Source organism: Chiloscyllium plagiosum, unplaced genomic scaffold (assembly GCF_037043375.1).
Source record: "Chiloscyllium plagiosum isolate Xiang-an unplaced genomic scaffold, Cpla_swu_hap1 HiC_scaffold_45, whole genome shotgun sequence".
NCBI lineage: Eukaryota > Metazoa > Chordata > Chondrichthyes > Orectolobiformes > Hemiscylliidae > Chiloscyllium > Chiloscyllium plagiosum.
Genome location: NW_028270183.1, coordinates 6,601,555 through 6,620,204, shown reverse-complemented (window position 1 = coordinate 6,620,204; position 18,650 = coordinate 6,601,555). Strand labels below are relative to the sequence as shown.

Below are 18,650 nucleotides of genomic sequence, written 5' to 3'. Positions count from 1 at the left end.
CGCCCATGTCCCAGGACCAATTATTAAAACAACCTACAACTGTGATCACAGTTCAAAAATGCCTCATTGGCTGAAAAGTGCTTTGGGCCATCCTGAAGTCATGAGCGGCGCTACATAAATACAACACTCTCTCTCTCTCTTTCTTCTCAATATGGAATGTGTTCAACTCTTCAACTAATCCAGTTTGCAAAGAAAGGCAGAGACAAAAAGTGTTCTTGAGAATATTTTTAAACTGTATTAATAAATACAGACAAATCAATTCTTGATTATATTGGAAAGAATCTTGTTTATATAAAAGAATACAATGTTGCCAGAGTTGAACTCAGAAAGTTAATACTTTGAGATTATTAGGGCACCCCTCCAGTGAGGTTCTGGATGCAGAAAGCCACAGAGAAGTGACCTTTATCTTGAGAGAGAGTCTCCTTTGTATCATCGGTGGAGTACCCACAGAAGGCTGAAGCTTCAGTAACAGTAATCGGAATAATCTTCTTCCACGTAGTTGGCTGGGAAAAAACCGACCTGGAAACAGAGAACGGGCAACGTTACACACCGGTCAAATATAACTGTTTGTACAAGCGTAGATCTTCAGAGTTAGGGCAGGGCCCCTCCAGTCTGCTCCACCTTTCAGTAAGACTGGGGTTGATCTGCCTGATCTCCACTTCCCAATTTCTCCTGTATCACAAATGTCTGTGCGACTCAGCTTTGAATTAACTCAAAGGCACAGCCTCCACTACTATCTGCTTTTGTGATAGCAATAGGGACAGCAGAGGGTCAAATAGACATCCTGCCTTGTATAGGCTATTAACTGGGTCATTCACAAAATGCTGCAGATCTGAAACATGAGCTGGAAAAACTCAGCAGATGAGGATGCATCTGTGAAGAGGAACAGAGTTAACTTGAGTTCAGATGAAAGGTTATCAACAGGAAACGTTCGCTCTGTTTCTCGCTACAGTCCTGTGTGGACAGCAGAGATTTCCAACATTTTTTGATCATTTTTAAAAATCTCATTCTTGGTGAGAGATTACTGCACAGATGTTTTTCACATCACAACAGTGACTACATTACAAAACAGCGATGTGGCTCTCTGGAACAAACTGTGAACGCTGCTTTGCAAGTCCAACTCCCCTCCCCTGGGAGGCTAGCAACCAGAGAGCAGTAGTGGTACTGTGGTAACGTCAGAAGGCTTGTAATCTGAAGTCAAGATTAATTTTCTGGGGATGTGGGTTCAAATCCCACCACAACCAACAGCAAGTAAGGTGGAAGTACGAGAAACAACCTCTCTTCTTGATTTAAATGAGAGCTTAGGGTGTAGAAAGTACTGCCTGGAAATGTGGTGGAGGCAGGTTCAATTGAGGCATTCAAGAGTGGGTATTTGGCTAGAAATCCTTCCTGAAGAAGGGCTTATGCCCGAAACGTCGATTCTCCTGTTCCTTGGATGCTGCCTGACCTGCTGCGCTTTTCCAGCAACACATTTTCAGCTCTGATCTCCAGCATCTGCAGTCCTCACTCTCTCCTAGAAAGAGTGTGCAGGGATTTGGGGAAGAGGCAGGGGATTAGCATTGGGTCACGTCGTTCGTTTGAAGGGCTGATGCAGACACCTCGGTGCTGTCAGTTAAACATCACACAACATCAGGTTATCACCCAACAGGTTTAATTGGAGCTTTCAGAGCGCTGCTCCTTCATCAGGTGCTGTAACATATTTGTGCTTCTATGATATTTAAATCCCGGTACACAAACTATAAAGCTTGCCTAATGTCGATCACCCCATCTGGTTCACTGAAGGAAACTGCCATCCTTACCCGGTCTGGCCTACAGGTGACTCCAGACCCACAGCAACGTGGGTGACTCTTAACCACCATTGGGAATGGGGAACAAATAATTACTGGATTAGTCTCAACTGGGTTCTAAAGGAAAGGGCTGTTTTAAGCTGTATGTACACATTTGCCAGTGAGACGCAGAGTGACAAGTGGAAACTGGGTTGGGAACAAAGATTGGAAACACGAGATTACCACACACCCTGCCGTATACTTCTCCTTTCCACCATCCAGGTGATCCTTTCTTATTGATGATCTTAACCACATCTCCTTCTTTCAAGCTCAGTTCCGATCGATCCCGGGCTGAGAAATCGTAACGGGCCTTTGCTGTCCCAAAGCACTTCAAACTTGCCCCTGCAAGGCATCAAAATCAGAGGAGATCCTCAACGCCAGTATAGTAAATCCCCGATTAAAGTTGGAATTAGATTAATAGTCACATCATTTAAAAGGGACCTAAAGGGCAACTTTTTCACACAGAGGATGGTGCGTGTATGGAACGAGCTGCCAGAGGAAGTGGTGGAGGCTGGTACAATGACAACATTTAAAAGGTTTCTGGATGGGTATATGAATAGGAAGGGTTTAGAGGGACATGGGCCAAGTGCTGGCAGGTGGGACTCAATTAACTTAGGATATCAGGTCAGCATGAGAGTCTGTTTCAGTGCTGTACATCTCTATGACACAAAGTACAGTGAAATGTGTACAATGTCACCGCATAAAATATAGTGCCACTTTCATAGATGCTCATAAAACCCCTACAGTATGGAGAGGCCATTCGACCCATCTAGACCACAACAACCCCCTGAAGGGCATCCCACTCAGTCACTGTAACCCTGCATCTCTCACAGCTGATCCATATAACCTACACATCCCTGTAGTCAATGGGCAATTTAGCATGGACAATCCACCAAACCTGCATATCTTGGACAGTGGGAGGAAACCCACGCAGACACAGGGAGAATGTGCAAAACTCCTCACAGAGAGTGACCCCAGGGTGGAATTGAACCCACATCCCTTGCGCTGAGAGGTAGTAGTGCTAACCACTGAGGCTCCGTACCACCTCTTATGTACTATTGGTACAAAAATAGTGAAATAAAGAGAAAAGCTAAAAGTTCTACATTACAGTTCTTCACATTATAAATTAGGATGACAAAGACATAAAGTTAACTGATAACTCCTTTGAAGATGGTTTGGAGATGCCGGTGTTGGACTGGGGTGTACAAAGTTAAAAATCATACACCAGGTTATAGTCCAACAGCTTTAATTGGAAGCACTAGCTTTCGGAGCGCTGCTCCTTCATCAGGTGATCATTAGATTAGATTACTTACAGTGTGGAAACAGGCCCTTCGGCCCAACAAGACCACACCAACCCTCCGAAGAGCAACCCATCCAAATTCATTCCCCTACATTTACCCCTTCACCTGACACAACAGGCAATTTAGCATGGCCAATTCACGTATGAAGGAGCAGCACTCCGAAAGCTAGTGTGCTTCCTTTGAACATGGTTTTGTATTAAGAGAATAGTTACATTAATTTGTTTTAACATTGTGAGTGTTAATTTTTCCTCATGCTTCCTCTCCTATATGCCAACCTCCTTCCAGCTCCTATCCCTATCCTCAGACAATCTTCCTCCCATCTCCAAATCCCTATCCCACACCTCTCTGTTTGTCCCGGTCTCCTCTCCTGGCTCCTGTTCTGAACTTGCATTGCTGCCTTGGGCAGTTTCCTGATGAAGGGCTTTTGCCCGAAATGTCGACTCTCCTGCTCCTCGGACGCTGCCTGACCTGCTGTGCCTTTCCAGCACCACTCTGATCTTGACTCTAATCTCCAGCAACTGCAGTACCCACTTTTGCCACGTTTGCCTTGGGCACTACCTAGTGGCAGATATTGGTTAGTGCAACCAACTACTGCCACCAGTTGGAGCCTTGTTAATTAAAACTGCAGGGAATTGGTATTTATTTTGTCTTTCTTGTCAACTTTTAATTTTTATGATATTGTAAAGGTTTTATAACATGGAATGTACACCATTTCAACTCAGTAATATTTTAAAGTATTGGGAAAGGTCCTGAGTATTCTAATAGTTGCTGAATGATGTATTTATACTATTTAAGATGGATTACACAGTACTACAGATATGCTCCTGTATTCGAACCAGCACATTGTGTACCCAGAGCAAAAAAAATAACTGAAGGAACCTAACTCCAGTCCTACCATTGACTTCTAGGGGAAGCTGTGATTCACTTAGTTTTTCCATTTAAAGTCATGGTTTTCAGGAATATAATCACTGGGATCACCTCTCTCTCTGCAAGAACCTGCAGCTACAACTTGAGGGGTGGCATGGTGGCTCAGTGGTTAGCATCGCTGCCTCACAGCACCAGGGATCTGGGTTCAAGTCCAGCCTCAGGTGACTGTCTGTGTAGCATTTGCACATTGCCCCCATTGTCTGCGTGGGTTTCCTCCCACAGACCAAAGATGCGCAGGTTAGGGTGGATTGGCCAGGCTGAGTTGCCCACCGTGTGCAGGTTCGGTGAATTAGCCATGGGAAATGCAGGGATGTGAGTGGGTATGGGCTGAATGGCCTGTTTCAATACCGTAGAGACTCTATATGAATTGAAAACTTTTGCTAACTTCTCACTGCATTTGGCAACCCCTGCTTGATTAATGACACCACACTCCCAGTATTGGACACTCGATGCCCTCGCCACAGCCAATCAGAACGTAGATCAACACTTCATTAGATGATTCTGATCAATCAACTCCCCTACAATTTGGCTGACAAAGTGACAAATTTAAGATAAAATGACAAGTTTAAGGCAAATCTTTCAACACTGCACTTTCTTTTGATGTCCCAATGATATTTCTCCAAAGCTTGCTTGTGTCAATATTCTAGAGATAAAAATGTGAAAACTAGGAACAACAATAGGTCATTCAGTCCCGAAAGACTGCTCTGCCGTTCGATATGATCGGAGCTGATTTTATTATTCCACGTCCTTGCCTGCCTGCTCCATCTAACCCTTACTTGTTGAGAATCTCTCTACCTCTGACCTAAGAACGTTCAGGACTCTGCATTCACCACCTTTTCAGGAAGACAGTTCCCAAAGACGTACCTCCTTCTGAGAGAGAAGATTTCTCATCTCTGCTGTAAATGATGTCTGTTTTTGAACCCCCACTCTGAGAAGAGGAAACGTCCTCAGGGACAACTTGCAAACTCCACACAGACAGTCGCCCGAGACTGGAATCGAACCCGGGTCCCTGGCGCCGTGAGGCGAACCACCGAGCCACCATGACTTTACTGCGGTCGGACTACCCACTAACAATCTCTCAGAAGAGAGATGATCTGAGTCACTATCACACATTGGTTTGTGGGAGTTTACTGTGCACAAACCTTTGTCTGGAAGTGCTCTCAGACATCCTGTGAATATGAGAGGCAGTACGGGAAACATTCCGGGGCTTTGTTTATTCCCCATCTGTTCATCCACCTCTTTGTGCACTCACCTGAAAACTTAGGAATGGTTCTTTTTTCTGGTTCTTGGAAAGAATTTTGCAAAGCTGTATCCATCGTCTTAAAACATTCCTTTAGGGAATTGTGCTGGTAAAATTCCACCAATTCCTGCAGGAAAACAAGGATCTGTTTGTCTGTTGAAGGTGATCTTTTTGGGATGAGGCTTTGGGATGAGAGAACACATAACACATGCAAAACTATTCAGAAATCCAAATTAACGAAACCACAGGGGTCCAGCAGATACAGCATTAATGCAAATTCAACTCCCATGGATTGCAGACATGAGATGTTCGATTAGATTAGATTAGATTCCCTACAGTGTGGAAACAGGCCATTTGGCCCAACCAGTCCACACTGACCCTTCAAAGAGTAACCCACCCAGACCCATTTTCCTCTGACTAATGCACCTAACACTACGGGCAATTTAGCATGGCCAATTCACTTGACCTACACAGCTTTGGATTGTGGGAGGAAACCGGAGCACCCGGAGGAAACCCACGCAGAGAGAATGTGCAAACTCCACACAGACAGTCACCCGAGGGTGGAATCAAAAGCAGGTCCCTGGCACAGCGAGACTGCAGTACTAAATACTGAGCCACCATTACGTCCATGAAAGTGACTCATAAACAGAACATAATCAGAGAAGGATAAATGCAGAAAGTGCTGGAGAAATGTGGACTGCAGTCACACTGGACTCTAAATTTTAACTCTCTCTCTCTCTTTCTCCACAGATGCTGCCTGACCTGCTGAGTTTCTCCAGCACTTTTTGCTTCAGACCTCCAGCATCCACGGTACCTTTAAAGTACCGCCACAAATTCACCTGCACCTCCACACACATCATTTACTGCATCCGCTGCACCCGATGTGGCCTCCTCTATATTGGGGAGACAGGCCGCCTACTTGCAGAACGTTTCAGAGAACACCTCTGGGACACCAGGACCAACCAACCCAACCACCCCGTGGCTCAACACTTCGACTCCCCCTCCCACCCCACCAAGGACATGCAGGTCCTTGGACTCCTCCATCGCCAGACCATAGCAACACGACGGCTGGAGGAAGAGCGCCTCATCTTCCGCCTAGGAACCCTCCAACCACAAGGGATGAACTCAGATTTCTCCAGTTTCCTCATTTCCCCTCCCCCCACCTTGTCTCAGTCCCAACCCTCGAACTCAGCACCACCTTCCTAACCTGCAATCTTCTTCCTGACCTCTCTGCCCCCACCCCCACTCCGGCCCATCACCCTGACCTTATCACCCTCACCTTAACTTCCTTCCACCTATCGCATTTCCAACGCCTCTCCCCCAAGTCCCTCCTCCCTACCTTTTATCTTAGCCTGCTGGACACACTTTCCTCATTCCTGAAGAAGGGCTCATGCCCGAAACGTCGATTCTCCTGCTCCTTGGATGCTGCCTGACCTGCCGCGCTTTTCCAGCAACACATTTTCAGCTCTGATCTCCAGCATCTGCAGTCCTCACTTTCTCCTACCTTTAAAGTCTGAATGGAATTGGGTGCGCTGAAGTAGTAGGAGGCCAGTCTGCCCATCATAACTTTGCAATCCCTTTGAAAGAGCTCTCCAAGTATAAAAACTAGGAACAGGAGTAGGAAACTCAGCCAGTCGAGCCTGCTCCACCATTTAATACGATCATGGCTGACTCCTCTTGGCCTGAACTCCACTTGCCTGTCCACCCCTTGTAGGCCATGGCTAATTGATTATCTGCCTGTCTCCCCCTTGTGTTTATTCAGTGCCCTGGCATCCATCAAACTCTGGGGTCATGAATTCTATAGATAGTTGGCACGGGGTTGCCATTAGGCTAGCTTTATATGATATGGACTAGGGCAGACCCCCTCAAAATACTCTAAGAAAGTAGCCAAGACCCTAACGTTTTCTTATGTTAAGGGCAAATGCAAAGTGAGTGTTCCAGGTGCGATGTAGCTGGTCAAACCACTTGGCTTTACGCAAAACAGAATTTATTTAAATACTATAATTGAAACACAGACAAAAGAATACCTTAACTAATGGAAGGCCTAACCAACCCAACAACAGTATTTGTTACTAATGAATTGTTCCAATATAGTACCACCCCATGAACACACCCCCTAGCTAAAAGGTAAATCCAAACACAGATTCCTACAGGCAGGAGGAACAACATCTACAGAGGAATCCTTTACTGAAGCTTGCAACTCCTCTGGACTCATGCAGAGTGACTCTTACAGCTAAAAACACTAGAGAAAACTTGAACTGAGAGAACTGGCCACTCCCCTTGTCTTGTTAAACTGGACCCTTCAGCACCTCTGCTTTATGACCCAGGAATAAAGTAACTTCTTTAAAGTGACAGCATCGCCACAATATATCAGATTTTAAAAAAAAAATTGGTTCAAATGTCACCATTTGCCATCGCAGGATTTGAACTCAGAAAACTGGCCTGCCATTTTGTATAACTAGAGTGAAGAGAGTGGTGCTGGAAAAGCACAGCAGGTCAGGCAGCATCCAAGGAGTAGGAGAATCAATGTTTCGAGCAAAAGCCCTTCATCAAGCCCTTTCCTGTAGTATTCACTTTCACCTGTTCGTATAACGAGCCCAGTGACATTATCATGACACCATCACTTTCCACACGGAAAGTGAATTCAAATTTCTCCATCTGCCATGGCAGGATTTGAACCCAGGGCCTCGGGACCTGTAGATAAATAGCCTCCCAGGAACGTCGCTGGGCCACTGCTCCTTCCAATTAGTTAAATCTTCCCTGAACACTTTTTCCCCACATTATGCTCCTTTTTCCAGGTCTTTTCCACTCACCGAACAATAGTTTTTTTGTTGCCTTTGGATTATAAACAAGAAACCTCTTCATTTCATCCCCAGTCAATTCTTTTGCCAGTCACCTCCCGTCCTGGCAGTGAAAACAGCTTCTCTCTGCCTACTTTTTCAATTCTGCTGAAAGTGTGTGTCTGTTTTGCAATCTTCTCTGTCCTACGGAGAACCAGCTTTTTAAGTACCACAGCAACAACAGAAGTTCTGTGCCCCCAGGTGATATTCGCCTTCTGTGCCCCATTCAAAGACCTGACACCCTCCTGCAAGTCTTTTTTCCTGAAGTTGGTAGCTGCCAGAGCACATCAGGTAAGAAACCATTACACACAGAATGTTGCGAAACTCAGAAACCTTGTCATACATGTTGATCAGAATCACAGAATCCCTGCAGCATGAAAACAGGCCATTTGGCCCATTGAGTCTACACCTAGACCCAATGTATCCCTGCATTTCCCATGGCTAATCCAGCTAACCTACACATCCCTCGACACTATGGGCAATTTCCCATGGCTAATCCACCCTAACCTGGACATCTTTGGACTGTGGGAGGAAACCCACGCAGACACGGAGGGGATGTGCAAATTCCACGCAGACAGTCATCCTGAGGCTGGAATCAAACCCGGGTCCAAGGCACTGTGGAGTAGCAGTGCTAACCACTGAGACACCGTGCTGTATCCCTTGACAGGATATTTATCAACAGGGAGACCTCTCTGGCCTGGGTTGAAGTGTATGCGTTTGTTGTACCACAGTTTAAATTCGGTTCATACATACCAGTAATGACTTGAAGGCCTTCTTGTCTGTCACACGGAATAAACCATCTGATGTGGTCACCTTGATGTGCTTTACTTCTGAATTGAACCTGTCACAAAACATCATAAAATATTAACGTCGTGGCCTGAAGCCTTTACTGAACTGTCTGAGACACTGTGCTGTGCAGTCCTGACCCATGAACGTTTGATATTTTAACAGCAGAGTTAAGACCCAATGTTCAGTCTGAATGAAGAGACCCATTGAGACTGAACAAAAGAACACACAAACTAGCAGCAACAGCAGGCCAATCAGACCCTTCAAGAACGCTCCTCCATTCAGGTGATCTGACTCATCATCTTCAACAGGAGACCCCTTATTTATGAGCTGCATCTTCACTCATTCTGGTCTCTGGAAGAGTTTCAGCCTCAACTAATTACCTAGTCGGAGTGTCTCGGTGTGGAACTGTACCCCAAGTCTGATAAACCAAACTATCTGCTTCAATACAGAGTCAGGTCACAGACCTGCCATCATCTTAGAATCCCTACAGTGCAGAAACAGGACATTCAGCCTATCGAGTCCACACCACCCCTCCGAAGAGCATCCCACCCGGACCTGTATTTCCCATGGCCAATCCCGCTAACCTGCACATCTTTGGACTGCGGGAGGAAACCAGAGCGCCCGGAGGAAACCCACGCAGACACTGTGCAAAAACAGTCGCCTGAGGGTGGAATCGAACCAGTGTCATTGGTGCTATGAGGCAGCAGTGCTAACCACTGAGCCACCATGTTGCCCCTATGGAACGATAGAACAGGTCTGATGGGCTCAATGGCCTCCTGTTATTCCTAATAATGAATCCACTTCACAGTCAAAATAAACCAAATTTTGCTGGTTAAATAGAGACATAACAAGATGGCATAAACCTGGACCTCACTGCCTGTGCGGGTGAGAGAGGCAGAAACCCTTATCACATTGAGGAAGGATTTCGATGTGAACTTGTGATGCCAAGGCTATGGGTCAAGAGCTGGGAAATGGGATTAGAATTGTTTTGGGTTTGTTTTTGACCGGTGCAGATGTGATGGGCTGAAGATTCTTTCTCTTCTGTATGTCTCTGTGACTCTAAACAGGTCACTGATAGACCAGTCTTGAACACTAATCCCTCAGATCCTGTATTAAATTTCACTGATCTCAAATACTGGAATGTAAACAGACTGTAACTGCAATTTTTATCAGACACTAGGAAACCTTATCATATACATTGAGCTGGTGTAACTTGTCTCTTTCTCTTTCCCACATGCACGCATACACACAGGAGTAATGAATCTTATCACCATTGCGGGTCACACAAAACAATATTGACACTGAGAAGATGTTTGTCACATGCTGTTAATTTCCCCTCCTTACTTGATACTGATGGCGTATTCCCCAGCATCCTTCACTCGCTGTCTTACTAAGTAAGTACCATCTGAGCGACTGTTTAGGAGTGTTTCTGCCTGGCATCTTTCCATGGGTCCAGCATACCTGGGAGAGACAAGACTCAGGGTCATGTCGGGTAAAACTTTCCTCTGCTTTCGCAGTCTGCACTCAAAGTTAGCTACAAAATTCCTGCTTTGATTTTTTGAATGACATGCAAATTTATCCAATCTCAGATTTACAATTTATCCCTTATCAGATTTACAATTCACCCTGTATCAGATTTATAATTTACCCTGTATCAGATTTACAATTTACCCTGTATCAGATTTACAATTCACCCTGTATCAGATTTATAATTTACCCTGTATCAGATTTACAATTTACCCTGTATCAGATTTATAATTTACCCTGTATCAGATTTACAATTTACCCCGTATCAGATTTACAATTTACCCTGTATCAGATTTACAATTTACCCCGTATCAGATTTACAATTCACCCCGTATCAGATTTATAATTTACCCTGTATCAGATTTACAATTCACCCTGTATCAGATTTACAATTCACCCTGTATCAGATTTACAATTTACCCTGTATCAGATTTACAATTCACCCCGTATCAGATTTACAATTTACCCCGTATCAGATTTACAATTTACCCTGTATCAGATTTATAATTTACCCTGTATCAGATTTACAATTCACCCTGTATCAGATTTACAATTCACCCCGTATCAGATTTACAATTTACCCTGTATCAGATTTACAATTCACCCTGTATCAGATTTATAATTTACCCTGTATCAGATTTATAATTTACCCTGTATCAGATTTACAATTCACCCTGTATCAGATTTACAATTTACCCTGTAACAGATTTACAATTTTCCGCGTATCAGATTTACAATTTACCGTGTATCAGATTTACAATTCACCCCGTATCAGATTTACAATTCACCCCGTATCAGATTTACAATTCACCCTGTATCAGATTTACAATTCACCCTGTATCAGATTTACAATTTACCCCGTATCAGATTGACAACTCACCCTGTTTCAGATTTACAATTTACCCCGTATCAGATTTACAATTTACCCTGTATCAGATTTACAATTTACCCTGTATCAGATTTACAATTTATCCCTTATCAGATTTACAATTCACCCCATATCAGATTTACAATTTTCCGCGTATCAGATTTACAATTTACCGTGTATCAGATTTACAATTCACCCCGTATCAGATTTACAATTCACCCCGTATCAGATTTACAATTCACCCTGTATCAGATTTACAATTCACCCTGTATCAGATTTACAATTTACCCCGTATCAGATTTACAATTCACCCTGTATCAGATTTACAATTTACCCCGTATCAGATTGACAACTCACCCTGTTTCAGATTTACAATTTACCCTGTATCAGATTTACAATTTACCCTGTATCAGATTTACAATTTATCCCTTATCAGATTTATAATTCACCCCGTATCAGATTTATAATTTACACCGTATCAGATTTACAATTTACCCTGTATCAGATTTACAATTTACCCCGTATCAGATTTACAATTCACCCCGTATCAGATTTACAATTTACCCTGTATCAGATTTACAATTTACCCTGTATCAGATTTACAATTTACCCTGTTTCAGATTTACAATTTACCCCGTATCAGATTTACAATTTACCCTGTATCAGATTTACAATTTACCCTGTATCAGATTTACAATTTATCCCTTATCAGATTTATAATTCACCCCGTATCAGATTTATAATTTACCCTTTATCAGATTTACAATTTACCCCGTATCAGATTTACAATTTACCCTGTATCAGATTTACAATTTACCCCGTATCAGATTTACAATTCACCCCGTATCAGATTTACAATTTACCCTGTATCAGATTTACAATTTACCCCGTATCAGATTTACAATTTACCATGTATCAGATTTACAATTCACACTGTATCAGATTTACAATTTACCCTGTTTCAGATTTACAATTTACCCTGGATCAGATTTACAATTTTCCCCGTATCAGATTTACAATTTATCCCTTATCAGATTTATAATTCACCCCGTATCAGATTTATAATTTAACCTGTATCAGATTTACAATTCACCTGTATCAGATTTACAATTCACACTGTATCAGATTTACAATTTACCCTGTATCAGATTTACAATTCACCCTGTATCAGATTTACATTTCACCCTGTATCAGATTTACAATTTACCCCGAATCATATTTACAATTTACTCCGTATCAGATTTACAATTTACCCCGTATCAGATTTACAATTTACCCTGTATCAGATTTACAATTTACCCCATATCAGATTTACAATTCACCCTGTATCAGATTTACAATTTACACCGTATCAGATTTACAATTTTCCCCGTATCAGATTTACAATTTACTCCGTATCAGATTTACAATTCACCCCGTATCAGATTTACAATTTACCCTGTATCAGATTTACAATTTATCCCTTATCAGATTTATAATTCACCCCGTATCAGATTTATAATTTACACCGTATCAGATTTACAATTTACCCCGTATCAGATTTATAATTTACCCTGTATCAGATTTACAATTTATCCCTTATCAGATTTATAATTCACCCCGTATCAGATTTATAATTTACACCGTATCAGATTTACAATTTACCCCGTATCAGATTTATAATTTACCCTGTATCAGATTTACAATTTATCCCTTATCAGATTTATAATTCACCCCGTATCAGATTTATAATTTACACCGTATCAGATTTACAATTTACCCTGTATCAGATTTACAATTTACCCTGTATCAGATTTACAATTCACCCCGTATCAGATTTACAATTTACCCCGTATCAGATTTACAATTCACACTGTATCAGATTTACAATTTACCCAGTTTCAGATTTACAATTTACCCCGTATCAGATTTACAATTTACCCTGTCTCAGATTTACAATTTACCCTGTATCAGATTTACAATTTATCCCTTATCAGATTTATAATTCACCCCGTATCAGATTTATAATTTACCCTGTATCAGATTTACAATTTACCCCGTATCAGATTTACAATTTACCCTGTATCAGATTTACAATTTACCCCGTATCAGATTTACAATTCAGCCCGTATCAGATTTACAATTTACCCTGTATCAGATTTACAATTTACCCCGTATCAGATTTACAATTCAGCCCGTATCAGATTTACAATTTACCCTGTATCAGATTTACAATTTACCCCGTATCAGATTTACAATTTACCGTGTATCAGATTTACAATTCACCCTGTATCAGATTTATAATTTACCCCGTATCAGATTTACAATTTACCGTGTATCAGATTTACAATTCACACTGTATCAGATTTACAATTTACCCTGTATCAGATTTACAATTTACCCCGTATCAGATTTACAATTTACCCTATATCAGATTTACAATTTACCCCGTATCAGATTTACAATTCACCCTGTATCAGATTTACAATTTACACCGTATCAGATTTACAATTTTCCCCGTATCAGATTTACAATTTACCCCGTATCAGATTTACAATTCACCCCGTATCAGATTTACAATTTACCCCGTATCAGATTGACAACTCACCCTGTTTCAGATTTACAATTTACCCCGTATCAGATTTACAATTTACCCTGTATCAGATTTACAATTTATCCCTTATCAGATTTATAATTCACCCCGTATCAGATTTATAATTTACACCGTATCAGATTTACAATTTACCCTGTATCAGATTTACAATTTACCCCGTATCAGATTTACAATTCACCCCGTATCAGATTTACAATTTACCCCGTATCAGATTTACAATTCACACTGTATCAGATTTACAATTTACCCTGTTTCAGATTTACAATTTACCCCGTATCAGATTTACAATTTGCCCTGTCTCAGATTTACAATTTACCCTGTATCAGATTTACAATTTATCCCTTATCAGATTTATAATTCACCCCGTATCAGATTTATAATTTACCCTGTATCAGATTTACAATTTACCCCGTATCAGATTTACAATTTACCCTGTATCAGATTTACAATTTACCCCGTATCAGATTTACAATTCAGCCCGTATCAGATTTACAATTTACCCTGTATCAGATTTACAATTTACCCCGTATCAGATTTACAATTCAGCCCGTATCAGATTTACAATTTACCCTGTATCAGATTTACAATTTACCCCGTATCAGATTTACAATTTACCGTGTATCAGATTTACAATTCACACTGTATCAGATTTACAATTTACCCTGTTTCAGATTTACAATTTACCCTGTATCAGATTTACAATTTACCCCGTATCAGATTTACAATTTACCCTGTATCAGATTTACAATTTATCCCTTATCAGATTTATAATTCACCCCGTATCAGATTTATAATTTACCCTGTATCAGATTTACAATTTACCCCGTATCAGATTTACAATTTACCCTGTATCAGATTTACAATTTACCCCGTATCAGATTTACAATTCACCCTGTATCAGATTTACAATTTACCCCGTATCAGATTTACAATTTACCCTGTATCAGATTTACAATTCACCGTGTACCAGATTTACAATTCACCCTGTATCAGATTTACAATTTACCCCGTATCAGATTTACAATTTACCCTGTATCAGATTTACAATTTACCTCGTATCAGATTTACAATTTACCCCGTATCAGATTTACAATTCACCCTGTATCAGATTTACAATTTACCCCGTATCAGATTTACAATTCACCCTGTATCAGATTTACAATTAACACCGTATCAGATTTACAATTTACCCCGTATCAGATTTACAATTTACACTGTATCAGATTTACAATTTACCCTGTATCAGATTTACAATTCACCCTGTATCAGATTTACAATTTACCCTGTATCAGATTTACAATTCACCCTGTACCAGATTTACAATTCACCCTGTATCAGATTTACAATTTACCCTGTATCAGATTTACAATTTACCTCGTATCAGATTTACAATTTACCCCGTATCAGATTTACAATTTACCCTGTACCAGATTTACAATTCACCCCGTATCAGATTTACAATTCACCCTGTATCAGATTTACAATTCACCCCGTATCAGATTTACAATTCACCCTGTATCAGATTTACAATTTACCCTGTACCAGGTTTACAATTCACCCTGTATCAGATTTACAATTGACCCCGTATCAGATTTACAATTCACCCTGTATCAGATTTACAATTCACCCTGTATCACATTTACAATTCACACTGTATCAGATTTACAATTTACCCTGCATCAGATTTACAATTCACCCTGTATCAGATTTACAATTTACCCTGTATCAGATTTACAATTCACCCTGTATCAGATTTACAATTTACCCTGTATCAGATTTACAATTTACCCCGTGTCAGATTTACAATTTACCCCGTATCAGATTTACAATTTATCCCTTATCAGATATATAATTCACCCCGTATCAGATTTATAATTTACACCGTATCAGATTTATAATTTACACCGTATCAGATTTACAATTTACCCCGTATCAGATTTACAATTTACCCCGTATCAGATTTACAATTCACCCCGTATCAGATTTACAATTTACCCAGTATCAGATTTACAATTCACACTGTATCAGGTTTACAATTTACCCTGTTTCAGATTTACAATTTACACCGTATCAGATTTACAATTTACCCTGTATCAGATTTACAATTTACCCCGTATCAGATTTACAATTTACCCTGTATCAGATTTATAATTCACCCCGTATCAGATTTACAATTTACCCCGTATCAGATTTACAATTTACCCCGTATCAGATTTACAATTCACCCCGTATCAGATTTACAATTCACCCCGTATCAGATTTACAATTTACACCGTATCAGATTTACAATTTACCCCGTATCAGATTTACAATTTACCCCGTATCAGATTTACAATTCACCCTATATCAGATTTACAATTTACACCGTATCAGATTTACTATTCACCCTGTATCAGATTTACAATTCACCCTGTATCAGATTTACAATTTACACCGTATCAGATTTACTATTCACCCTGTATCAGATTTACAATTTACCCTGTATCAGATTTACAATTTATCCCTTATCAGATTTATAATTCACCCCGTATCAGATTTACAATTTAAACCGTATCAGATTTACAATTTACACCGTATCAGATTTACAATTTACCCCGTATCAGATTTACAATTTACCCCGTATCAGATTTACAATTCACCCTATATCAGATTTACAATTTACACCGTATCAGATTTACTATTCACCCTGTATCAGATTTACAATTCACCCTGTATCAGATTTACAATTTACACCGTATCAGATTTACTATTCACCCTGTATCAGATTTACAATTTACCCTGTATCAGATTTACAATTTATCCCTTATCAGATTTATAATTCACCCCGTATCAGATTTACAATTTAAACCGTATCAGATTTACAATTTACCCCGTATCAGATTTACAATTTACCCTGTATCAGATTTACAATTTATCCCTTATCAGATTTATAATTCACCCTGTATCAGATTTACAATTTATCCCTTATCAGATATATAAATCACCCCGTATCAGATTTATAATTTACACCGTATCAGATTTACAATTTACCCTGTATCAGATTTACAATTTACCCCGTGTCAGATTTACAATTTACCCCATATCAGATTTACAATTTATCCCTTATCAGATATATAATTCACCCCGTATCAGATTTATAATTTACCCCGTGTCAGATTTACAATTTACCCCGTATCAGATTTACAATTTATCCCTTATCAGATATATAAATCACCCCGTATCAGATTTATAATTTACACCGTATCAGATTTACAATTTACCCCGTATCAGATTTACAATTTACCCTGTATCAGATTTACAATTTACCCCGTGTCAGATTTACAATTTACCCCGTATCAGATTTACAATTTATCCCTTATCAGATATATAATTCACCCCGTATCAGATTTATAATTTACACCGTATCAGATTTACAATTTACCCTGTATCAGATTTACAATTTACACCGTATCAGATTTACTATTCACCCTGTATCAGATTTACAATTTACCCTGTATCAGATTTACAATTTATCCCTTATCAGATTTATAATTCACCCCGTATCAGATTTACAATTTAAACCGTATCAGATTTACAATTTACCCCGTATCAGATTTACAATTTACCCTGTATCAGATTTACAATTTATCCCTTATCAGATTTATAATTCACCCCGTATCAGATTTATAATTTACCCAGTATCAGATTTACAATTTACCCTGTATCAGATTTACAATTTATCCCTTATCAGATTTACAATTTACCCTGTATCAGATTTACAATTTATCCCTTATCAGATATATAAATCACCCCGTATCAGATTTATAATTTACACCGTATCAGATTTACAATTTACCCCGTATCAGATTTACAATTTACCCTGTATCAGATTTACAATTTACCCCGTGTCAGATTTACAATTTACCCCGTATCAGATTTACAATTTACCCTGTATCAGATTTACAATTTACCCCATATCAGATTTACAATTCACCCTGTATCAGATTTACAATTTACACCGTATCAGATTTACAATTTACCCTGTATCAGATTTACAATTTATCCCTTATCAGATTTACAATTTACCCTGTATCAGATTTACAATTTATCCCTTATCAGATATATAAATCACCCCGTATCAGATTTATAATTTACACCGTATCAGATTTACAATTTACCCCGTATCAGATTTACAATTTACCCTGTATCAGATATATAATTCACCCCGTATCAGATTTATAATTTACACCGTATCAGATTTACAATTTACCCCGTATCAGATTTATAATTTACACCGTATCAGATTTACAATTTACCCCGTATCAGATTTACAATTTACCCCGTATCAGATTTACAATTTACCCTGTATCAGATTTACAATTCACCCTGTATCAGATTTACAATTTACCCTGTATCAGATTTACAATTTATCCCTTATCAGATTTATAATTCACCCCGTATCAGATTTACAATTTACCCTGTATCAGATTTACAATTTATCCCTTATCAGATTTATAATTCACCCCTTATCAGATTTATAATTTACCCTGTATCGGATTTACAATTTACCCCGTATCAGATTTACAATTTACCCTGTATCAGATTTATAATTTACCCTGTATCAGATTTATAATTTACCCCGTATCAGATTTACAATTTACCCTGTATCAGATTTACAATTTACCCCGTATCAGATTTACAATTCACCCCGTATCAGATTTACAATTTACACCGTATCAGATTTACAATTTACCCCGTAT

At 39.7% G+C, this 18,650-nt stretch overlaps 1 protein-coding gene across 2 annotated transcripts in view; it reads right to left on the bottom strand.

Moving 5' to 3' along the window:
- Positions 1 to 212: 212 nt before the first annotated feature.
- vav1 (vav guanine nucleotide exchange factor 1) overlaps positions 213 to 18,650 on the bottom strand; it is a 207,917-nt gene continuing 189,479 nt past the window's right edge. For both annotated transcript variants that reach the window (XM_087983397.1, XM_087983398.1), the window contains 5 exons: positions 10,268 to 10,384; positions 8,888 to 8,975; positions 5,307 to 5,421; positions 2,017 to 2,168; positions 213 to 519 (listed from right to left, as the gene is read on the bottom strand). In XM_087983397.1, the coding sequence (XP_087839523.1) occupies positions 463 to 519; positions 2,017 to 2,168; positions 5,307 to 5,421; positions 8,888 to 8,975; positions 10,268 to 10,384 (529 nt within the window). In that variant the 3' untranslated portion in view covers positions 213 to 462. The remainder of the gene's footprint in view (positions 520 to 2,016; positions 2,169 to 5,306; positions 5,422 to 8,887; positions 8,976 to 10,267; positions 10,385 to 18,650) is intronic.